General features: G+C 39.2%; 5 protein-coding genes across 10 annotated transcripts in view; 3 read left to right on the top strand and 2 right to left on the bottom strand.

The window, feature by feature from the left end:
• Positions 1-1,879: 1,879 nt before the first annotated feature.
• Positions 1,880-9,484, top strand: LOC113210943 (signal peptide peptidase-like 3). 2 transcript variants are annotated; one of them, XM_026429145.2, is made up of 12 exons: positions 1,880-2,123; positions 2,909-2,977; positions 3,053-3,130; positions 3,222-3,322; positions 3,392-3,526; positions 3,614-3,692; positions 3,848-3,960; positions 4,054-4,205; positions 4,306-4,467; positions 4,547-4,662; positions 4,790-4,934; positions 5,018-9,484. In XM_026429145.2, the coding sequence occupies exons 2-12, from the start codon at positions 2,952-2,954 to the stop codon at positions 5,084-5,086; spliced, it is 1,176 nt and encodes a 391-aa protein (XP_026284930.1). In that variant the 5' UTR covers positions 1,880-2,123; positions 2,909-2,951; the 3' UTR covers positions 5,087-9,484. The 2 variants fall into 2 exon arrangements, with proteins under 2 accessions (XP_026284930.1, XP_026284931.1); XM_026429146.2 differs by having other exon boundaries at positions 3,407-3,526.
• A 139-nt stretch (positions 9,485-9,623) lies between these two features.
• LOC113210944 (uncharacterized oxidoreductase TM_0325) lies at positions 9,624-11,284 on the top strand. The gene is made up of 6 exons (XM_026429147.2): positions 9,624-9,851; positions 9,942-10,081; positions 10,160-10,252; positions 10,333-10,512; positions 10,641-10,811; positions 10,889-11,284. Exons 1-6 carry the CDS (start codon positions 9,815-9,817, stop codon positions 11,045-11,047), a joined length of 780 nt encoding a protein of 259 aa, XP_026284932.1. The 5' UTR covers positions 9,624-9,814; the 3' UTR covers positions 11,048-11,284.
• Positions 11,185-12,805, bottom strand: LOC113210945 (protein GUCD1). Of its 2 annotated transcripts, XM_026429148.2 has the most exons (6): positions 12,788-12,805; positions 12,414-12,620; positions 12,077-12,239; positions 11,860-11,986; positions 11,457-11,781; positions 11,185-11,373 (listed from the first exon to the last, which is right to left on the bottom strand). In XM_026429148.2, the coding sequence occupies exons 2-6, from the start codon at positions 12,445-12,447 to the stop codon at positions 11,276-11,278; spliced, it is 747 nt and encodes a 248-aa protein (XP_026284933.1). In that variant the 5' UTR covers positions 12,448-12,620; positions 12,788-12,805; the 3' UTR covers positions 11,185-11,275. The 2 variants fall into 2 exon arrangements, with proteins under 2 accessions (XP_026284933.1, XP_052123494.1); XM_052267534.1 differs by lacking the exon at positions 12,788-12,805 and having other exon boundaries at positions 12,414-12,737.
• Positions 12,806-13,010: 205 nt separating this feature from the next.
• On the top strand, positions 13,011-20,509 carry LOC113210942 (SH2B adapter protein 1). 3 transcript variants are annotated; one of them, XR_003303656.2, is made up of 7 exons: positions 13,012-13,819; positions 13,924-14,150; positions 14,257-14,441; positions 14,524-14,717; positions 14,813-15,121; positions 16,305-16,360; positions 16,811-20,509. XR_003303656.2 is itself a non-coding variant. In XM_026429143.2 (6 exons), exons 1-6 carry the CDS (start codon positions 13,223-13,225, stop codon positions 16,922-16,924), a joined length of 1,626 nt encoding a protein of 541 aa, XP_026284928.1. In that variant the 5' UTR covers positions 13,011-13,222; the 3' UTR covers positions 16,925-20,509. The 3 variants fall into 3 exon arrangements, 2 of the variants coding, with proteins under 2 accessions (XP_026284928.1, XP_026284929.1); XM_026429143.2 differs by lacking the exon at positions 16,305-16,360 and having other exon boundaries at positions 13,011-13,819; XM_026429144.2 differs by having other exon boundaries at positions 16,305-20,509.
• Positions 20,503-23,110, bottom strand: part of LOC127749436 (annexin A7-like) — a 3,165-nt gene continuing 557 nt past the window's right edge. Inside the window, exons 2-4 of one of the 2 annotated variants that reach the window (XR_008011149.1) lie at positions 22,304-22,457; positions 21,273-22,217; positions 20,503-21,202 (exon numbers count right to left, since the gene is read on the bottom strand). Coding sequence is in view for 1 of the 2 variants with exons in the window: in XM_052267535.1 (XP_052123495.1) it covers positions 20,852-21,202; positions 21,273-21,416 (495 nt within the window). In the remaining variant the exon portion in view is untranslated. Of the gene's footprint in view, positions 21,203-21,272; positions 22,218-22,303; positions 22,458-23,110 lie in introns of those variants that run through there. The other variant, XM_052267535.1, reaches the window with a different exon arrangement.

Here is a 23,110-nt window from a genome sequence, read left to right on the forward strand (position 1 = left end):
TCTCTCTCTCTCTCTCTCTCTCTCTCTCTCTCTCTCTCTCTCTCTCTCTCTCCTGCCGGCCCTGCCTTTCCACCTTTTGTATTCTAACGTCCGTGCCTTACGCCGTGTTGCAGATTCCCATCTCCGTTCTCCGCTCCGTCAACCAGTTCCTCAACAACAGCGTGCGAGGCAGTAAGTCCACCTCTGGAATTATAATCGAAACCCCTCGTCCTCGTACCATGCACCAAAGATCGCAGGACCAAAAACGCTCGATTGTTTCTCGCCACAGCAGCTACAGTTGCGGTTCACAAGCAGTACGGCTACGGAGGCGGCTTCGCCCCGGCGCCGGCGCCAGCGCCAGCGCCAGCGCCAGCGCCAGCGTCTGGCGGCAGTTCCGGCAGCACCAGCTCCTCATCCTCATCCTCGGCGCAGAGTTCCGCCGACAGCTCGGCGCAAAGCTCGGCCCAGAGTTCGGCAAGCAGCTCAGCGCAGAGCTCTTCCTCGTCGAACGGTGAGCGGGTCGCACAGCGGAGGCTCTTTGTCTCCAACTGGACCCAGCAGTAGCGGGCGCCACCGAGTCACTGAGTCACTTGCCAACCAGTACTGACCCTGCACTGTTTTCGCCCTTTTCACTCCAGGATTCTGAGCACGACGCAGGTCCCCCCGCCTGGCTACAGTGGCTGAAATCCGCCTCCACCGCGCCCGCAACGGATCGCCAGGCAAAACCTAAAGAATTTCCGGAGGTTTTTTTTCCTTCTCCCTTCGTAAGCGGCGACGCGCTCCGGCGCGGCGGGCGTCTCCGTTAGTTGACTCCGCGCGCCAGGCTAGGCCGCCGCCGCGCCGCCCGTGCTTCGTGTCACTCGATGTGTCCTGCGGATCCCCTTTGTCGGCGGCAGCTAGCGGCAGCCAGCCCTGACCTGGGCCGTGCCACCTGGCCGCCACCTGGCTCACCGGGGCGAGGTGAGGTGCCTCGGGACTCGGTGTCACACGGCGCTATGGGCCACGCCCCGTCGGATCCTGCCCCTGCAGGGGCTCAAGGTCCGAAGGCGCTAGTCTCTGTCGGATCAAAGTTCTCATCTAGGTCTGGCGGTTTGACTTTGGATATTGTGCGGTCTAAACTGCTCCGTTTTCCTTACCCCACGCCCCCGACAACCGACGTGCCATATCACAGCCAAGTCAGGAACGTCGCGGTGGTAACGCTGAGTGTTCTTTCAAGGACTTTAGAAAAACGGCCATGTTCCTGTTTTGGCGTGTTGTAGCATGCTTTTCGTCTTAGCATCGTCTTAGTTTAAGTTTTCTGAAGGCAAACCTTGTTATTGTAAACCCCTATCACGGACAAAAATAAAAAGTACAGGATCATTACAGTGTGTTGTTTCATTGTGAGAATGCAGCAGATTTGACTCGTGGAACCGAATCGAAGCAAGCTAGACGTACTTCCCCGCCACAACCCAACCCATGCCAGCGTCCCAGTTTAAAACGCACCGGCTTTACCGCGTGTTCATCGGAGTGGATTTGTTCTTCTGAGGAACATTTGCAGACGTTAGAACTCTAGATGGACAAACTGGAGTAGTTTCTGAGAAACCAAATTAGGTGTAAAGAACATAATACAAGGCTGGGCTTCATTTCCAGGTGGTATGTAGGCCTCTGTTTGCGTCACACGCAGTATTGCTACTGGCACTTGCAAACCTTGCAAAGCTTGTGCTATGTGCAGCAAAGCACATCTATTCTGTAAGCGGAGGAACACAGTATACAATATATCACATACTTGTCTTGAAAACAGCAATACAAAATGGGTGGATTTGATGAGATAACTAAAAAGTTTTTTTATGAGCAAAGGGTTGAAGAAAACCATAGGCTATCAGTCATTCCAATGAATATTCGGCTAGACCGACCGAGGAACTATTTCTCACGTGACCATGTTTACCAAAATGGCCGCCAGGGAGGTTTAGCCTTTGCAGATTCTGGAATAATATTCGTATTTTGGGGGTATTTCGTGATCTATAAGAACTAGGAATAACGCGAAAATGGTGATAAGTTAGAATATACTGAGAGAAGGTGTCCGTAGTCTTCGGGCTTTCGGCCCGACTCCAGCAAGGCGGGGTGAACGACACTGTACCCTTTAATGGAGAAAGCAGTTCCATAAGGTAAAGTCTGCCGAATTTTGTTAAAACTGTGGTTAGTCTACTATGTCCCGTATTTCCTAGCTGTATTAGCACTCAGGCTGTACATATTTCATTTCTCTTCATTGTCCTTGGCACTGGAGCAGTGTGATTATTGAGAATCCAAGACACATGTCAGTTCACTCATTGTTTTCGTCTGTCAGTTCCCATTTTTAAATGGTTAGTTTCGTCTGCACTCATCTTTGTTTTGTTTCAAATTTTACTCTTTGTGGATTTTATTTGTCATTTCTAGTCAATGTCCTTTCTTTTGGTTTGGTTTTATCTTTATCTATTATTGACAGCATATTATAATGAGGTTATCTCTTTCCTTTTTTTTTTCTTTTTTTTTGGGTATTGGGATCAGCAACAAACTGTTCTCTCATTTTGAGTGGGACTGTAAATGATAATGAGAGAAATTGTGTCAGGTATTGCTTAGCATGTATGAAGCAACAGCCACCCAATTCCATGAGAGCTCTTTTACTTATCGATGTTTCATTCATCATAATTGGACTGCATTATCAAACCATAATGAATAAGTAACATTATCCATTGAAAAAAGATCCACCTTTGTTTATTTAATGTCCTCCAGTTATTTATCAGTGAGTTGACTTAACTGTTGTTTGAAGACCAAATCAGATGCTTAAGTTAAGATCTGGTCATTTCCTTGGTGCGCCACCTACTATTTTGTGCTATTTTCAAAATTTATCAGTTTGATCAACTCTTTCTGATCATGATCAAATTCAAATCAGAATTTTGATATGTGCTTTTAGGTGTTTGGTGTCCGTTTTCATGGTGTGACACTTCAGTTTGAAAATGGCTACTCAAGCCGATTATCAGTGGTAAGACATGTCATGCCTCTCTGTCTAACAACAATAATGAATTTGTAGTTTGTCTTACACAGTTTATTCTTTCAGGGCGTACTCCATCATGGATTCCTCAAGAGTATCAACTTTTCTAATATCCATCTTACTTATTGTGTATGGAAGCTTCAGGTTAGATGCATTTGAGAATACTCACGTGGTATTTTTATATTGGTTTTTAGTTTGTATAATTTCATTTATATTTATAAATATCAAATTACAGATCACTTAATATGGAACAAGAAGCTCGAGAAAGAGAAAAAGAAAGAGAGAAAACTGTTGGTCTGACTGGTATTGCAACAAATAGTTCATCTGCTGAAAACAGTATGTAATTCTGAGACTTTGTAAATTCAATATCTTCTTCAGTGAATGATGTCATTTTAATTTTTGCAGTATTGTTCTTTGCAGGAGTGCAAACTTTAGACACAATGCAAGCCTTGTGTCTTCCACTCGGAGCCTCTGTTTCCCTTCTTGTGATGTTCTTCTTTTTTGATTCTATGCAAATGCTCTTTGCTATTTGTACAGCAAGTGAGTTAAAACTGTGTTGACTTTAGCTCTAAGTTAAGATTTACCTGTTCTATTCATCAGCGAATTTATTATTCTTTCAACTTCCAGTTATTGCTACAGTAGCATTGGCTTTCTTACTTTTGCCTATGTGTCAGTACATCATTAGACCATGTTCGGATGGTAACAAGTAAGTACTTCTATAATTACTTAGCTTACAGTGATTTTCCTAATTGACATTTATTTCTAAAAGGTGGCACATTTCAGTTTTAATTACACTGTGTTAGTTGTTACCTAACTTTCTAACTGTTCTGTTTTGTTTGTTGTTTTTTTTTTCAAATATAGAATATCATTTGGAGTATGTGGTCGCTTCACTGGTGCTGAACTGTTATCATTCTCACTAGCACTTTTCATAGTTTGCATTTGGGTTTTGACCGGACACTGGCTTCTTATGGATGGTATGACTGTACAATAGTAATAATGACGATACTGTAAAAGTTTTCCATTTCAAAAAAAAAAAAAAGGTGCTGATGTTGTTTTTACTCTTACAGCTATGGGCATGGGTCTTTGTGTCGCTTTGATCGCATTTGTAAGACTGCCAAGCCTCAAAGTTTCAACCCTTTTGCTCACTGGTCTTCTCATTTATGACGTCTTTTGGGTTTTCTTTTCATCCTACATCTTCAACACTAATGTGATGGTCAAGGTTTGTTTGCTTCTACTCAGAAAATAAATACTCATGTGTCAATATCCCAAATTAAATAGCCTTTGCTGAGTTGTAATTGTCACAATGGCTCTAATTTTAGGTAGCAACTCGGCCCGCTGAAAATCCAGTTGGCATTGTTGCTCGAAAACTTCATCTTGGAGGAATTGTGAAGGAAGCTCCAAAACTCTCTCTGCCTGGGAAATTGGTGTTCCCTAGCCTTCAGAATTCCGGTCACTTTTCGATGCTGGGCTTAGGAGATATTGTGAGTTCAGAGACTCTAAAATCTAATTTTCAGTGAAACTTTTATAATAGTGCACTATCCTTACATTAAATGTTTTCAGGTTATGCCGGGGCTTCTGCTCTGTTTTGTTTTAAGGTATGATGCCTACAAAAAATCTCAGTTATTACATTTAGGGGAGACTGGACTCCCACCTCCAAGACATCTGAGCAAAGTGAGGTAAGTCGGAATGCTGGGCAAAATTTAGAAGAAAACATAACACTAACAGTATACAAAGTTTTGTTCAAAACACTTTGAAGAAATATAAATAAAATGTTTTATTCTAATGAGCATGTATAACTTGCAGCTACTTCCACTGCTCACTTATTGGATACTTTCTGGGACTGCTGACGGCGACAGTATCAGCTGAGGTGTTCAAAGCTGCACAGCCAGCTCTTCTTTATCTTGTACCTTTCACGCTGCTGCCACTGCTTACTATGGCATACTTGAAGGTAGGTTACACTTTTCTATTGAGTATTTGATATATGCTGACAGACCTTAAAATTAATCAATATTTTCTACTCTTCTGCTCTAGGGTGATTTGAGACGAATGTGGAGTGAACCTTTTATTGTACATTCACCTTCAAAGCACATGGAAGTTTGACAGCAGAACATTGTAAATTTAGCTTATATTAATTATTTCCAACAAATATTAGTGCTCGTAAGTACTGCATTCATCTGTCACGTCTTGTTCAACATTCTATATCATGACCTTTATGTTTAATTATCAACCTTCCTGTTTTCATCATTTCCATAATCTTCATAGTAATCATCCATTTTCACACGTATAAAAGTCTTAGTGTAATTGATACAGTGATCAGTATCTTATGTATTAACATATTACTGCAGATTGTGAATACTTGTACTTCTTAATAGTATAGGTGTGTTTGTGTTAAAGTTGGTATCTTATCTGAGTACCATTTAATTAACATATTGATTAAATGTTGATTGTTGAAGAACATGAATGGTTGCTAATGATTGATTTATTTTGTCATGGTTGACATTAGCAGTCATTGATGTTTCTATTGTTGAAAGTGCAATTGACATGCTGTTGTTCATTCAAGGAATGTGTACAAAATATTAAGAATGTATCTGAATTAGAAAGCACCTGTATTATTTGACAAATACTGGCAACCTGATGCGCCTATTAGCTGTTGGCAATGTGGGTCAGTGACAGTATTGTGAAATGTATTCTGTCACTTCATCCACTGCCTCTGTGATTTTAGTGGGTTTCTTGAGACACCCAGTACTCTTATAGTAATTATTATTACCAGTTTTTTTTTCTTTGTGTTTAATTATTTTGTCAGATTGTGATGTGATTTTTTTGTTTTAATGTGAAGTAAACTTTTACTTTTCTGTTGAAGTATGGAAGGTGGTGATGGTCGCAAAATCTTTCATTGTTGTGTGATATGATATGGTGTTAACTTTGAAGCGGATAGAGATGTGAAGCCTGCATTATTTATCCACCAGTATGGGCTTTATTTAAGTTGAGGAAAATTCAAATTTATATTTCATGTTTCAATCTCTGCATTTATTTTTTTAGATGCAGTGTACTAACACTGACCTGTACTTTTTCTGTTGAAGTTACCAAAGCATTCATTTTGAAAACAAACAAAAGTTTCCCAGACTTTGTTTTTGTAGTGTTGAACTATAGACATATAACATGGACTTTTGCATCTTGATGTCTTATTATTTTATCAACAAACAATATCTTTGTTAAACATGTACATTAACTGTACCTTTCATCCATATCTTATACACTGGCACTCATGGTTAATTTCAGCAATCAATTTATTTAAAATTAAAATTTTTGTTTTCCCTGATGTTTGTTTGGCTCATATTTGGGTTACGTAAGGCACGTCTTTTGCTTGCTATTTTAACCCTAATGAAGTGATACTAATGTTTAGTGCAATTGTGCTTGTGTTTCATGCAACCTAGTTAAGTGGGAAAATATCTTTCAAGTTTCCAATTTCTTTTAAACAAGAAGAAGAGGAAAATAACCAGCTTGCAAACTTAACTTTTCATTTACTACAACACATTTTCTTTAACATTTCAGTGTCATGCTATGATACATAATACAGCCACATCTCATTCAAATAGGATTTCTCTTTATCTTCATGTTGATTTACTAGACATGCTTGTAAGCTAAGCTCATTCTTCCAGTTTGGAGAGTTTTGCCCACTAAGATTTAAATCAACTCGGTGATATGTCACATGATTGAGAAGCCTCGTTACATTATTCAAAAGCAGACTTTTGTATAATAAAGTGGATAGTAATAGGATGGTCCCGTAATGTTGTCTGTTCTACCCTAGTAAATGTTGCTTCTCGGATGTAAAAGGAGATAAGTCTGTGAGTTTCATTCTTTTCTTTTTTTTCTCTGTTTTAGAAGGAATATGAGACCAATATGACTGTTTTATATTCTCTTAGGTCTCAAAGTGTGTATTTAAAAGGAAACAATTGTTCTTATAAAAGCAGGTCTTATTCTTTCCATCTGTGCATACTTCAGTACAATTTTCTAAGGGCAATATTTAAATCCATCTAAATTTTTCAAGTATAATCTATGGTTTGGTTGAAAGATTGTCCGTTTTCCACTGGTTTCTTGGAATTTGAAATCTTTTAAGAGAAAAGGGAAAATTTGTTTTTGTGCTCAAAGGGACCAAGAAATTGCATTGGTTCTTGTACGAGTGCCTCTTGTTTTTGGTTACTTTTTTTTTATTATTTACTTTTTGTTCTTTATTGGTATAGATTTCATTTTTATGATTTGGTGCTAAGCCTTGAAGCATTGTGTAAGCAGATCATTGTACACTTGTTGCCTTTGGTGTATTAGAAAATATGAAAACTTCTTATTCTGCATTCACAAAAGTGCACAGATGCATAGTGTGCCAAACTGTTGTATGTGACTGAGTTACTTATTTGGCATTAATCTAAGGAGTCAGCTAGTAGTCTTGCTAGGCATTATTCGTAATACCGCCAATCATGTAGTTATTTGCATAAGAACAACAAGAAAATGAGTTTCTAAAGCACTGCCTGTTTGAAAGCTCTTCAGTTATGTTTTAGTTGGGCAGTTATGCTATACATGCTGCTTCATCAATGTACTTTTTTTTCACTAAGCAATCAATCTGACGTACTACTGTGATCAGTAATGATAAAATTATTCTTATGTGAGGATTTTTTCTTTAATCTGTTCCTTAAACACTTAAATGTACTAGAAATTTGAATCTCAAGTTGTGAGCAATGATGCTGAATTACTAGCAAGCAATTACATTAGATATGTAATTGATAATGTTAGCTCTTCTCTATTACTTAATAATTTTGAAATGTTGCCATGATGGTCAATGTGTTAACATTATTAAAATATGAATGTATGAACTTTCTGTTTGAACCAGAAGTATTTTTTTGGTTTAACATGTAGAAAGTTATTGCTGCTTGCATATTTGTTTTTCACCTGTTTGTGTCTACATAATGATAACTGTTTGTTAAAATGCTAAAGAAAATTCTAACCAGTGGGTGATACACACCACCAAAGCTGTTACAACCTGTTGTTAATTTGCTTTATCTTAACACAATCTAGGATAGGAAACAATTTTTTTTTTTTTTGTAGCCTCCTCCCCTTTTCCCTCTTAAAGCATTTTCTTTATTTCCCCCTTTTCTTAAAGTTGGTGGCCTCAACTTTGGTGTTCTCTGTCTCAGTATAATAATCTAAGGAACTATGAGAATGGGGGTGGTAGAAAAGTTCCTGATTCCCACAGGGATGGTTAAAGTTACAATAGCTTTGCCATGGGTCATTAAGAAGTAAATTTCTTCGCACATTTTAGCACAAGTGTCTTCGAGTATAGCACTGAAAGTACTATCTGATCCTCTCTTGTAGGTATCAATTTCACTCCTTTGAGGTGCTGGCTGGAGCAGGGGTTGTATAAAGTCAATTACTTGCCATGGTACAGGGCACCAATTATTTTTTTTCCCATTCTGGCGTTTGGTTGGTTTCCAAATTATTGCAGCTATTTTAATGTTACTGTGTTCTATGTGACTCAGCTTGTAAATTTCCTCTGATTGTAACTGATTTCTTTATTATTTTGTCTAGGGATGTGTGTATGTATGTGTGTGTGTGGTTATAGTCAATGAAAGTCTTCCAGAACCAATCTCGCTGTGGCATTTGCCAATTTCTGAACACAATCATCTTCAGAAGAAGCCTTTCTCTTGCCAACCTACAATTATTTCTGAAATGCTATTGCACCCAAGATCAATCAACCAGACCCATTTAATTTTCATTTTAGGAATTTTTTTATAGTATAAGTATTTCTCTGCTTGATAAATTGTATTTTGACCTGTGTTCCTATTCATCATCCATCATCATTATCATTGCATGTAACTGTTAATTTTAATTTGATTTTCTCTCGTCCAATTTTTGTTTTGTAGTTTCTGTAGCCATGGCATCTGCTAACTAACAGGAGACTCTGAAAATACAACAGTAGGACTGCCTCTGGAAGAAAATGTCCTACTGTTGCAAACATAGGAGATTTTGCCCTACGATTGCATCAGTGGGACTTTCCTTGGAACTTCAGAGTACTTCCACCCATTGAAAAAATTTACAGTTAACTTTGCTTGATTCTGCACAGCTCATGCCTCTGTGATTACTCAGCACATCACATATTTGCACTGCTATCCATGCCCGTCCCAATGGAAATGTAGTAACTAAAATTAGATATGTAGTGAGCGAGTCTGTAATGTTACAATTATGATGTGTTTGAACTTTCTGTGGAAATGATGTGTGGTTGTGAAAATGAAACAAAGACTATATACTTATGTTCTAGATTCGTAGATTTTTCTTACCTGAATTCATCTTATTGCTGCTGATATGACCCCACCACCTCTTTGCGTTCCTTTAATTCTTTCTTTCTTACCCCTGAATCTTCAGTTTTCAACTGTCTTTTGTACAGATATTTTATGTTGCAATTTATTGTAGTGATATATTTGTAAATAAATCTCAGGATTTGTAAAGAAATGAAGTGTTTCTGTGTCTCTGTAATCATCCCCTGCTCCCACAGTGATCAATCTCTTGGCAAATCACATTGAGCTGACTCGCTCCATGTTCATGGGGTTCATGGTACCTATTGACAAGAGGAAAATCCTCCAATCCTGCCTTAAGCCCTGTTCCGTTTGCTCGGTAACGGTACCGGTACCACGGTACCACCTGGCACCTATTGACTCCGTGCAGTAACCCGATACAAAGTTCTACAAAACTTCTGTTCCAATTTTGCAACCCTTTCTTCGCTGGCTAACCCTTCAATTCCTTACTACAATTCAGATTTTCTTGGCTAGTGACCTTGATAAAATGTCATCCCTCAAGGATAAAGTGGTGTTGATAACAGGTTGGGATGCAAAATAGTGTTGACTTTCTTTTTGTTATATTTTGTTTCTTTCAGATATTTTAAAAATATAGTTCAACTGTAACATTTCAGGTGCTAGTTCAGGAATTGGTGCTGGCACAGCCATACACTTTGCAAAATTGGGATGTCATCTTGCACTAAATGGACGTAATGAAGACAACTTAAAATCTGTTGTGAAACAATGTGAAGATACAGGTTTATCGAAAGAAAACGTACATTGTGCATCCATCTTATTTGTTTCAAATCTTAGTCCTTAAACCTTTCCAATAATCAGTTTTCTCTCTGTTTAGATCCTCACCATAGTAGGTCAAGTGGAAGATCAACAAAGCTGTGAAAAGATCATCAATGACACTGTGAAACATTTTGGGCGTTTAGATTCTTTGGTATAATTCCCTCAATTTTTTGAAAATCTTAGTTAATATCTAGTAAAAAAACATTTTTATCATAATTGCTTTGCTGACAGATTAACAATGCCGGGACACTAGTAACAGGCAGCTTTGAAACAATGTCTGTTGAAGATTTTGACAGACAGATGAATGTAAATGTTCGCTCGGTTTTTCTACTCATGAAATTGGCTATACCACATTTGAAAATGACAAAAGGGACAATAGTGAATGTATCAAGCGTGGCTGGTCTAAGATCTGTAAGTTTCAGATTTTGGACAACCCAAACAACAATTTAAATAACTTGGATATAGGATATAGACCTAACTTTGGTTGTTTATAAACAACTGCTATTCCAATTAATCTAAAGAAAAATTCATCCCTACAGTTTCCCAACATTGCTGCCTATGCCACAAGTAAAGCTGCGGTTGATCAAATGACAAGATGCACAGCGTTGGATTTGGCACCATATGGTATTCGTGTGAATGCAGTGAATCCTGGTGTCATTGTGACAGATATTCACAGACGAGCAGGAATGTCAGAGAAAGACTATGCTGAGGTAATTTAGAATTTTCTTATTGCATTTTGCTGAGATGAATTTATTTTGAAAATTTTAACTGAATGTCATCTTTTCAGTTTCTGGAGCACTCACGATCAACACATGCCCTGGGGAGAGCAGGAACAGTTGAAGAAGTTGCCAAAGCCATTGCATTTCTTGCCTCTGACGATTCAACTTTCACAACTGGAGAAACCCTTACAGTTGATGGTGGTAGACATGCAATGTGTGCACGATAAATATAATACAAGCTGTTCCAGGCTGCAATTTTTTAAAATTACAGCAGCGCAAGAGTGTAACAACTGTATTACTTGTTTAATAATGGAGAAAAGTCAGGTAATATAAGACTAGTTTTTGAAAGAAAGGTGTACTTCAATTACTAAATCGGCTTTTTTTATGGGGACTAGTTATAAGTTAACACACACTAAAGTTAAAAAATTGACAAGTACAAAATAAATACTTTTCTTCTAAATCCATTTGCGTTGGAAAATAAGAACAGCGTCTTCATCAGTTCCATGACTTTTTCTCGCCTCCGTCATAGCATCATAGGTCATAGAGCAGATCTCTGAAAGTAGGATTTTTTGTTACGTTTTAATTAACTAGGCTTACAACAACATACTGCAAAATTTTGAACGGAAATTTTCTTACTGTCTTTATAAGTTGGATTTCGATATAAGTAGCTCTGCTCCGACATATTATAACCACATAGGACAATGTAGTGTCCATGATATTCAACAGGTACTTTGACACTGGAATTTCCAGTTCTCCATGGCAGACATGCTTTTAGCTCATCCGAAAACGATCGCGAGCTATTACATACTTGACAATGTAATAAATTTGCATTTGTCAGCAATATTATTGGTCCACATTCAGACAAATGATGTTGCAAATCAACATCAGAGAGTGATGCTTTTCTTATAGACATGCCCCTGTTAGCAGCTTGTTCAAACTTTTTGTTAACTCGTACTTCATCCTAAAATATTGTTTTATCACTAAATTAAAGAAAACCAAATGCATATTTGTGTAAATGAAGGAGTCTTTATTGGCTCACCTTGAGCAGTATTTTGTCATAGAAATTCTGATTGACATAATCCGGATGTACGCCCAAAGTAATCGTGCAATATTTGTGAGGTATGTTATATCGCAGCAATAAATAGCACAGGTCTATAGTCCAAGTACTATAATAAAAATAAAAGGACATAATCTAAAAATCTGAAGGAACAGAGCTTAATAAGTAACAGAGAGGAGGAGGGGGATAAAACACTTGCCTTTTGAAAAAACCTTCATCAGCACAAACATCAGTAAAATTTTTAAGGAGATCTTTCCTTTTCTCCTCAGGGAGCACCATTAAAACACAAGATATTCCACAATCCCAATTATACTTCTGTTGAATGTGATAAAGTGGAATGTTGACATAGGGCAAACTAACATCTGTAATAAAGATAATAAAAGTAACAAGTATTTCTGACCAGTTTGAACACCAGCCATTTCTATAACAACATCAAGTATGTAAATTCCGTCTGCATAAAGGATATAAACAAACAGCAGTAAACAGTAAACTCTAAGTTGTTCTATGTAAAGGTAATGACAAAAACTTTACTGTACCAGCAGTGATTCTTGGTCCGTCTACCAAAGACATTTCTTGGAACAGAATGAAAGGCTGCCCAAGAGTTTCCTAAATAAATAATCATTCATTCTGAACGAGGAGCTTCCAGTCCTCCATAGCTACAAACATTCCTTAGTCACAACAAAAAGGAGGGGTCATCAGCCACGCTTATTTGCGAGGTGGGTGGTGGGTGACAGTGGTGACAGCTGTACAGACGGACAAACCCATGACAAAATTTAGTTGCGTCAATAAATAAAGAAAATACGTTATCTCGAAGGTTTTGTCGTATTTTTTCAACTTGACCGAAAAGCAAAGTATTACTACATCAATATGTACACTTCACACCTCAGATGTTGCATAATGTGACACTCACATTGGGACTTTTGTTGAACGATATTGGCAGAATGGAAAGCAATGTTTACGCCCAACGTTTAAACTATCTTCTCTCTAAAACTCTGAAAGACTATTTTTGTTATTTTGAAAATTATCTGGACGTTTAACAATGAAATTTTTCTGTTTTAAATATGTATTATAAAATTTAGTAGTTAACAAGTAATTCAAGTTTGTGCATCACAATTTGAGGATTGCGTTTTCTGAGGTTGGCCATCTTTCTATAACCTTCCGAGTGATAGTTTGAGTTTGGGGTTAAGTTGTGTTCTTGTGGTCTGCTTGTGTATGTAAACGTTGTTTTCCTGCCCGTCCATATTTTCCTCTTTGATTTCTTCGCTTAAATTACAATAAACTTTCCAAGGTTATGACCATGTGTTTGGAGTAAAGTGTGCCCAAAGCTGGGATCTTCGTTTCTGCCATGGCTTCAGTCAGTCCTGAATCAAACTGGGTGGAATTTTGTGACAAGCATGCGAAGTCCGCGGCAGCAGATTTTGTGAATGCATTTACTTTGTATACCAGTAGTCACATGTCAGATTCTCTGCGGCATCATGTGTCTCACAAAGAGTTTCTTCGCAAATTCGTCGATTGTTTTCAAGAGCATTTCGAAGCAGAGTTTGGGTCTCAGAACGCGTCCTCAGAGAAGAGCCTTGCCAATGGAGCCACCGGACATGATGACTTATCTGATAATTGTTCCGAACAAGATCCCGATATGCCCTCACCCAAAGCTCCTCAAAAGAGCTTTTTCTTAAGACGGTTATCTATGAAAGGCTTCAAGAAAGGAAAGGCCCTTTTTCAGAAGCAAAATTCTGATGAACTTGATCTGTCGCCTAGTGATAAAAAAGACAAACATTCCAAAACAAAGTTAGCCAAGATAGTTGTTGAATGTCGGAAAGAGGGTATTGTTAATTATTTAAGTGGTGAGAATTTGGACGGGACAGGTAAATGGGATAAATGTCGCCTCGCCCTTGTAAAAACAGTTAGTGGATACATGCTTGAATTCTACTCCCCTCCCAAGGTAGGTGTCCTTTTGATTTTTCTAATCTGATCTGTTCTTTTGTTTATTATTATTTTAAATACTAGGCCATGTTAACACTTATTCTTTTCTTTCATCCCTGGTAGGCGCCTAAACCTAGAAGTGGTGTATTTTGTTTCCTTATATTAGAGGCAAGAGAGACAACTGCTCTTGAAATGCCAGATAAAGAGAATACTTTTGTGTTGAAGGCGGAAAACCAACAGGAATATGTGATTGAAGCTCATGACACGGATGATATGAAGTCATGGTTAGCCACAATCAAATATTGTATGAGGTCAACTACTCAAACTGTTCTTGAACATTCAGAATCAAGGTACATACTTTCGCATCTATAGTTACTTCATTTTTCCATTTGCTGTACAAAGTATTTTTGAACCTTGTAAACATGTGAAGTGAGATGAGATTGTTCTTATTTACAGTTCACGGCAAGGAGGACCTAGCAGTAAAGCTTCTGCCCCACCTATTGATGGAGATAGTCTTGAACATCCACCTGAATTGCCACCAAGAGTGACAGGTGCCGGTCGGTCAGCGGGTGACAGCAGTCAGAGACTGTCAAGTAACAGTAATTTTGATATATGTTCGTCACGCACTGACATAGAAACCAGTAAGTGTTAGTTTACTCATTTTATATGGCTTACTATTTACATCGAATTTTGTCAAATCATATGTTTGTGGCATATTTTCAGCTGGGGAAGGTGATGCTGACTTATCATGGCTACTCAGAGATTACCCTTGGTTCCATGGTACCTTGCCCCGCTCAGAGGCAGCTCAGTTAGTTTTACATGAGGGTTCTGCAGCACATGGTGTGTTTTTAGTTCGACAGAGTGAGACACGCAAAGGAGAGTTTGTTTTAACTTTCAATTTTCAAGGAAGGGCAAAGGTACTGTCTTATATATGCTTTTTAAGTTTTTCACATTTTTAGTGCATCACATATTACCTTAATGTGTTAATTATGACTTTTCAATTTTATTCTAGCATCTAAGAATGACACTCAACGAACAAGGTCAATGCAGAGTTCAGCACCTCTGGTTTCCTGCAATCTTTGAGATGCTTGAACACTTTCGAGAACATCCAATTCCCTTGGAGTCAGGTGGCACTGCAGATGTGACTTTAACAAACTACATAGTGTCTACTAATCATGCACTCAATACTCCATCAACGTCAATTTCAAGAGCACCAGCTGTATCTCCTCCCACCCCATCTACACCCTCAACTGTTGTTGTTTCTCTTGGTTCTACACCAGTTGATCCTAGACCACGCCCACTTATAGTTGATGGAAGAGAGGTGAGTCATGGGGCTTACTGCTGAACTCATCATTATTTTTATCAATCTAAACTTTTTAAAAGTTTTTGGAACATATCTGTAATGCTTATTTCAATATTTTTCTCTTGTTTATCCATTGATAAAAATGCCTTCTAGTTGTTTTCGTGTCTTGATAAGGCCAAAAGTTTATCTTACCACATTTTATTGTATGGGGCCAACATTCTAAAACTCATCGATTTTGGTGGCCTGTGATTGATTATTACGTGTAGCCTTTTGAAGTAGTCTTTCTTCTTTAGTGTTCTCAAATGGCTCAGCAATTTACAAGACTTTAACTCTTTGAGAGTGCCAATTTTCTGTCCAATTCACAAATTGATTAGATACTTGAAAACTTTCTAGTAATGATTAAGGTGACTATATATTTTTGAATCTACTGTTTCCTTTCTTTTGGGAAGAGAAAAATTAAACCTCACCAGTCAACTGTTGTGTGCATGGGTATAGTTGCGTGTGCCTGTGCATTCCAATGTTTATCTCCATTTTTACTTTTTTATACAAAGCATGATTAATTGAGGTCTATTGCTCTTGTATTTTTGCCGAGATTTTTGCTTAAGTTATAATATTGCTTAGTAATATCTTTTTTAACAGTTAAGTTAACGTGGTTGTTGCTGCTACATTACTCCATGCTTAGTTTTGCTTCTTATTAGCTTTAATTAATAAGTAATATTTTTAAAGGCTTTCATTCTTGTTAAATATTGCTTATTCAGTTAAAACTAAATGATAAAATCTGTGAAAATTGGGTAACATGCACGGTAATTTTCATTGGCCTATCAAGGTAACTTTAAATCAATGTATGGAATATATCTAATGCTATCCTACCTCATGCCCTAAACCTCTCTTCTTTTGAAGTTGGTTTATGGTTTTATCTTGAAATTCTGTGGAATTTCTGAATTGAGATCAAGCGTACAGAGTATCATGATTACCAAGAATATTTATTAACTGCTAATCCTCTCTAACTTAAGTGTAAATTTTGAGTCACTGTTTTAAAAAAACAAAACAAAACAACACAGGTACTGACCCTTTTATCAAATCTGTAAATACTACTGTTGTCTTGCTTTGCACATAGCATCTTAAGGCCCCTTTTCCCAAAGTAATTTTGAAAATTATTCTTTTTTAGCTGTTTTGTATCTTATGTATCGCATTTTTGTAGGTGTGATGCATTGGCGGTTGGGTTGCTAACGGCACATACGCTCCTTCCTTTGCTTTGTGAGTAAATGCACTGCCCTGCTACTAGTTGAATTTAATATTAATGCTAGTTATAAGAATGCAACTTTGCTGAATTATGTGAGATGTGTTCAATGAAAATGACCAATAAGATTTGCTGTAAGATTTTTAACTTATCTAAATAGCGATGATCAGTTTTTGGTATTAGATTCTTGAGTTCATTTCATTAAATTTTATCAAAAATCTGTCAGCACTGTATCTTTTTGGTTGTTGTAATTTGGTTTTCCTCTCTAGGGGGACTTTCCACGCTTTGATTATACATAGAGTGATTTGATTACAGCATCTCACTGGTATGCCAAGCATGACAATTTCTCTTTTACCTACCTCGACTTTTATTACAAAATTGTGGTGTCTGAGTGTGTTGAAGCAAGTCTGTGTATTGAACTGCCTGGATATCCTTTACTGACTTTTCTTCCGGTAATGTGTGTGCAGGTGATGGTGCTAGGGGGCTCCGTTCGTACGCGAACTGAATCATTAGAGCAAATTCCTAGTCGTCAAAATCAGAGTACAGGAAGAGCAGTCGAAAATACGTACAGTTTTGTGTAGAGTACTAAATTTTGCAACTTTTAAATGCTGAAGGTTTGCAGTGCTATTGTTCAAGTTTTACTACAAATTTTAACACAACTTTATAAGTCTAGTCGTGTTTCAAACTGCTATGCCCAGTTATGTGTGTTCTTTGATGTACATTAGCATTGTATGTAAGTGATACACTCTTGTAGGCTCTTTAAGGAACAGGATTCTCAAAGTCTTCTTAACCTGAAGTTTTTTGTCAAGTTGAGATTTTATTATTTGTGAATACTGAAGCATTCAGTGTTGTTTGTACAAGATTTTAATTACAGCCAGCCAGGGTGTGCAAAGTGTTGTAGAAAGTTAATTGATCAAAAAGCCATCTGCATCATTAGTTTTAGAGAAATAATTCTGTATGATTGTGTGTATAAATTAGTGCTCATTTTCCAAGCCTTTGCTGTAAATACTTTCAGTACTGATTATAAACATCAATTTTTTTACTTGGTTTGGAAGTGCTTTTACAGTCATAAACATATCTTTCATTAATCTTCATTCTTCAATGAGAAAAAAAAAAGAGAGAAAAAAAAGGAAGAAAGATTGTTGCTCTTACTTAGGCTCTTTTGCTGTGAATATTCTTGGCTTTTCTATTTTACACATTCCTTCCTATTTTTATATTTAACATAGGTCTTTTACTGTGGAAAATTTGTGGGTTGCCGTGCATGACGCTGCTACACCAGTTGATGGTGAACGTGGACGTCCTTGCCTACTACAGAGTATAGAGGAAATTTAAAAGTCCGCTGTAGACATATCCACATGTCACGCCACTTTCTTTTTCCTTCGAATTGTCAGTTTTGTGGACCATGTGAAAAGCATACCTAATATTGCAGAAGGCCTAAGTCTATTTTCTACTTTACTCTTATCAGCTTTTTTAGTGACGCTTTCAAGCCCGTAGATCTATTTCCGTCAGCCAACAGATCTAACTTTTTAGGTCTGATTCTTTGATCAATCTTATTCGTTCAAATGTAACTGTGGTTCAGTTCATGTGTAATATCTATGATTTCCTTGTGGCTTCAGTCATAAATTTGTTATCTTAAAACAATGTTTTGTGTGAAGTCATGGAACTAGTAGGTAGTTATTTCCCTTCCAACTGCTGTTGTTTTATTAATTATCTTTGTAAGGATGTAAAGTATGTGCCATAACTTGCCTCCTTTTAATATTCAGGGAAGCTTGGATTAATTGTCTTGTATAGTACAGTAATCTTACTGTTAGAGTATTAATTGAGTCACTAGGTACAAGCGCCAAAGGTTTACCACTTATCATTCTCTAGAGGTTGTGCCCTAGAGAGAAAAGTCGTGACTCATGGTAATCTGAGGAAGGATATATCTATATTTGCTTTCCATGAGTGATTCCGTCTATACATCTGTAATTATTGCTCTTAGTTTGGATTATTGTTGTTACCAGCGATGGTGGATATTTTGCAAGTGCAAAGAGTTTGTGAAATATCTCATGTTCCAGACCAGGATACCACATTTCCACAGGGCATAAATTTTTGCTGGGAGTCTTAACTATATGTGTATCTGTCAGAATTCAGATGTGCACAGTTTGGAAAAGTTAACTCTCCTATGAGGAGAATATAGTATATTTTGATAAGCGATAAGTGATTGTTAATGTTTTTTGTCATTGTTACTGTTGTTGTTATTATGTATCATGTTATTGTTAGTTTAGTAATAGAATGTAGAAATCTCAATTATGACTGCAAGGAAATTTTGGTATGTTGGAGATACTGTGTTCATACAAAAGGATTCATTAAAGCTTGTTCTTTTAAACCATTTTATCTAAACTGTTTTGAAGCTTTCAAGCAATCTGTGATGATTTTTTTACAACTTCATGAAATTAATCTGCTTATCTGCTTTGTTGTTGAAAGACATTACATATCATTTATAATCTTGATTGGTTTTGTTCTTTCCTTTGAAAATAGGCTTCTTATTAATATGTTTCTACTCATTCATTTCAATTTCAGTGTAGTAAATATTGTTACTTTTAAATTCAATTGACAGTTTCTGTTTCAGAGTTGTTTGGTTTCTCACAAACTAGTGATTATTATTTTTTTTGTAATTTTTGCCCTTCTGTTATTTTACTCATATCAAGGTTTATTATTGATATGTCGTTTTGTGATTGAGGCTTGTGCAGCACTTTCAGTTTATGTACAATATCACCTGTGTTTTGAGCAATTTCTGCTACATACAAATCTGTTCTCTTATTGCAAAAGAATGAGTTTACTACTTTTAAGTTAATTAAAGGCTGAAGAAGCTTGAAAATCAATAAGTCTGACGTGTCTTTGAGACAGAACTCTGCTGAAAGTAGGAAGATTGAGGCTCACCTTTTATTTTATTTTTATGATTTTTTTTTTGTTTAAGATTTAACTTTGTAATACTTTTAAGCATAGAGCGTTAGACTTACTTAATGTTCCTTTTGATTATTGTGGTCATAGTTAATAAAAACTGGAATGACTCTTTCCAGTCTCTGTAGCATGTGAACAGTGGTGTGAAGAGAGGCTCAGAGGCTTATTGTTTTGGGCTTTGCTTGTGTGTTTGTTTTAAGTGAAACCAATTTATCTGCTATTTATATTTCTCATGTTATCTATCGTTGTATATGATACTGTAGCTTGGTAAACTCTGAATGATAAAGCTGTTGAAATTTGGCAGACCAGTTCCCCATTGTTCATGTTCCTTAAAACTCATAGATACTGTATCTCTACACCACTGTTTTAAATGTTGCAGGCCTGTGGACTGTGTGCATTGCCAAATTATGTGATTTTTAATCAATTTTGTTCTCTGTATATTCCTGTTACAAAGTATTTATTGTAATTATTTTTCTAGAAAGTCAAGTCCTAGACCTGAAGATGTATGGTATAACATTTAGCTTTTCCATGTTTTTTTTTTTTTTAATTGTTGTGAAAGTATTTATATTCTAGTCCAGAAGTGGTGGCAGCTTCCGTTGTTTGTGAAAACTATGGTTTGTGCAGTGTTGAGTGGCAAATGATAAATAAATCAGGTTCTTTTGAGAAAATGATCAAATCCATGTAAACAGCGCTGTTTCTCCCTCAGTTTATTATCATCTGTTCCAGAATCACTGATTGTCAAAGGTCATGGTATGGTGTTTACATCAGACTAGCAATCTTCAATATCCAAGATTTGGCACACCCTCCATGACTGATTTATCTCAAATACATAGCTGTCTCTTTTTAATTAGGTTTTGTTGTACTACAGTTTAAACATCCTTCATTTTTATTTGCATTATGGTTTTGTTGCTATTTTCCATACAAATGCTTCTATTTGAGGAGAAGTGTGCACATGTTGATCTGATATTTCTTGGCCTGAAAAGATTGATTTTGTGCTTCTCTGGCTCCTTGTCATGATTGTTTCAGTAAATGTGTGATATTAGAAAATCGTACTTCCGTCATCTCGGATATTTTCTAATGTAACATAGTTTCATGGTAAACAGAACTTTTCATTTTACCAAGTGTTAGTTAATATTATTTGTATGTATGTTGAACCGTGTTTTCTGCTGTAGAATGTACTCAATCGTACTCTATGGAAAATAAATTCTAACATAGATAAACTCCGTATAGTATATTTACTATCCCCAGCTGCAAGCCCTATCCATTCACAATCACAAAAAACTTTAAAAGACGAAGAGAGGTGGTAGCAACGTTAGGATTGGATGTTGACACGACCACGGGACTTCCCAGCAGCATGACGCCCCTAGGGCGTCGCGTAATGGCCTTTGCTTGGAAACCGATTCGGAACACTCGCTTCTGATGGAGGTCACGATTCCATCCTAATCACCAATTCCCCCCCCCCCCCCTCCTCCCTTCTTCGCCCCGCCCTGCTCGAGAAATAGTAGATGATAAAGTAGTCTCGCCTTAGGACGTTTTCTGTACCCCACGTCGAACCGCAGACCAATCTACCTGCCGAAGCCGACTCCAAAGGACGACGCGCTCATGCCGGAAGGGTGCGCGTAGCCACCCCCATAGCCGCCCATGGAGCCGGCGCCGTAGCCGCTGTAGCTGGAGTAGGCGTTGTAGCCTTGCGCGTAGCCCGCATCGCCGGAGCCGTACAGCCCGTTGCCGTCCTCAGCGCCGTAGGCGTAGTCGTACCCGTCGCCACCGCCCTCCGGGTACGGGCAGTAGGGGTCGTAGCTGGGCATCGCCATGGGGAAGGCCCGGGGATGGGGGTGCGGGTGCGGGAAGGGGCGCGGGTAGGCGGCTGCCGGCGGCGGCGGCAGCGCGACGAGCAGGGCTCCGCACAGCACCACCTGGGGGAGAAGGGCTGGCTTGTAACGAGTTACAGGAGCACTATGCAGAGACCTTGATGGCGACACTCACCAGGGCGCGAAGAGCGGCGGCTGGGGAAGACATTCGTGTGCGGGTGCCTCTGACGGTATACAGAGCCAACTGGAACTGGTTCCTCGGGAAGCCGATGTTTTTAAAGCGCGGTACTGCGACCTGCGACGGATGCGGAGGAGGCATGCTCGTAGGATATATTCGAAGGGGGCGTGGTACCCACCTCTGATGAGTGATTCTTTTTCTTTTGTTCTTTGCTCTCGTCGGGTAAAACCCAAAGTCAAAACCGCAGTTCGTGACACGAGGGAATGACTGAGCGTGTTGTCGGAAAATAAAAGCGTGCGAATGAATGGCGAATGTAGATGGTAATTATTTTATAAAGGCAGAGATACATCCGTTTTCTCTTTTATTTCGTACAACTCGAGTGTAATACAGAGGTATAGACATGTCTGCATTCTACCGCACTCCTTACACTTATTAACAATCTACCAAATAAAATTTGAAGATATCTGCCTCCTGGGACTGCCCTCTGCCGGATATACGCACGGGCACGCGGATCCAGAGAGCGAGGGGGAGAGCTAAGCCTTGGCCCAAGACCCCTTAGTGGGACCTTATTGCACTAAAGCGCCTCATTAAATGGGCAGATTCTGTTAGAATCCGCTTGAAAGAAAGCCTGCGAACTTCGTAGTTTCTGCCCGGTGTACATCAACGCGCGGACACCAGCACAGATAGTTAAGCGAATTGAGCCTCTCAACGGCGGTAGTAACCACCACCGTACCCGCCGTAACCCCCACCGTAGCCGGCACCCACGCCGACGTGGAAGCCAACACCGGCGCCGACGACGGGGTAGCCGCCGCCGTAGTAGTGGTAGGAGCGGCGGTGGTAGTAGCCGGGGCCGTAGTACGGGTCGTAGTACTGGGCGAGGCACTCCGGGAGCAGCACGGCGACGAGCAGCAGCGCGCCCAGGGCGGCGGCCAGCGGTGAGCGCTGCGGGCACAGAGCGGACAAGGATGGCCCGGTCAGCCGACGGGCAGCAGGGACGATTTGCTCACACTACCGGCCGAGGTACTCACCACGAAGAGCATGTTGTAGTGGGTGGTGTGGGGGACGATCTGCAGTCGAATGGTGCTCCTTGGTAGGGAGGAGGCATAATTTATACCGGGGATGAGAATGCGCGTTCGGAAACCTACGAGATTCGTCGTCTTTCTCGCACTGTAGGAGGAGCGCCTGGGGCAAGACAGAGAAAGGAGGTTCCTTTATTCAGGACCGATCGGTGGTCCAGAAAAGGGGGGAGGGGGGGGGGGTGGGGTTCAGAGGCAGTGGAAGGAAACCGTGATGAATTGAATCGAGCAAATAAGATGAGCAATGCAATATGATGGGAATAATGCGCGCGGTTGAAAAGCAGGGGGGGGGGGGGCAACGCCCTGGGGTGAATGTTTTTTCGCTGCAGGACTATCGCTATAGCTGTGGAATATCACCGGACTCGCTTAAACGCCCCGACGCCCGGATTTAGACCATGACTAGGCTCTTCTGATCGCCATCTAATAACGGTCATGCAGAAATAAGGAATATGAAACGGTATTACAGGGTGGTCCACCGACCCTTTCCTTGATTTTGCTTATACTATCACGGAGCTATAAGGTACCGTGGTGAGCGACACGGTAGGCAAACCCGCCCGCCTGCAGACGGTACACGGTACAGTATCAGCAAAATAAAGGCAGGGGTCGGTGGACTCGATGGACCACCCACCTGTATACCCCGCGCACTTCTGTAGTTAGACTGTAACGCACGCACGAGTGCAAGCGGGCTTGCCTATCGCCCCTGTCCACGGCGCCTTACGGGCCGGACAAAGTAGGCAACCCACCCGCACTCGTGCGTGC

This window comes from Frankliniella occidentalis, unplaced genomic scaffold (genome assembly GCF_000697945.3).
Source record: "Frankliniella occidentalis isolate FOCC.00 unplaced genomic scaffold, Focc_3.1 Scaffold53, whole genome shotgun sequence".
NCBI classification, from domain to species: domain Eukaryota; kingdom Metazoa; phylum Arthropoda; class Insecta; order Thysanoptera; family Thripidae; genus Frankliniella; species Frankliniella occidentalis.

Bases quoted from the DNA above. Each gene is read 5' to 3' on its own strand.
- LOC113210943 (XM_026429145.2), top strand. From the start codon at position 2,952: ATGGCTACTCAAGCCGATTATCAGTG. The intron at 4,206-4,305 runs GTTTGTTTGCTT...CTCTAATTTTAG, and splicing joins ACACTAATGTGATGGTCAAG to GTAGCAACTCGGCCCGCTGA. The intron at 4,663-4,789 runs GTAAGTCGGAAT...TATAACTTGCAG, and splicing joins AGACATCTGAGCAAAGTGAG to CTACTTCCACTGCTCACTTA.
- LOC113210944 (XM_026429147.2), top strand. From the start codon at position 9,815: ATGTCATCCCTCAAGGATAAAGTGGTGTTGATAACAG. The intron at 10,082-10,159 runs GTACATTGTGCA...CTCTCTGTTTAG, and splicing joins CAGGTTTATCGAAAGAAAAC to ATCCTCACCATAGTAGGTCA. The intron at 10,812-10,888 runs GTAATTTAGAAT...TCATCTTTTCAG, and splicing joins CAGAGAAAGACTATGCTGAG to TTTCTGGAGCACTCACGATC.
- LOC113210945 (XM_026429148.2), bottom strand. From the start codon at position 12,447: ATGTCTTTGGTAGACGGACCAAGAATCACTGCTG. The intron at 12,240-12,413 runs GTACAGTAAAGT...TCTTTATTACAG, and splicing joins CGGACCAAGAATCACTGCTG to ATGTTAGTTTGCCCTATGTC. The intron at 11,782-11,859 runs GTGAGCCAATAA...ACAATATTTTAG, and splicing joins ATGACAAAATACTGCTCAAG to GATGAAGTACGAGTTAACAA.
- LOC113210942 (XM_026429143.2), top strand. From the start codon at position 13,223: ATGGCTTCAGTCAGTCCTGAATCAAACTGGGTGGAATTTTGTGACAAG. The intron at 13,820-13,923 runs GTAGGTGTCCTT...CATCCCTGGTAG, and splicing joins AATTCTACTCCCCTCCCAAG to GCGCCTAAACCTAGAAGTGG. The intron at 14,442-14,523 runs GTAAGTGTTAGT...GCATATTTTCAG, and splicing joins ACGCACTGACATAGAAACCA to CTGGGGAAGGTGATGCTGAC.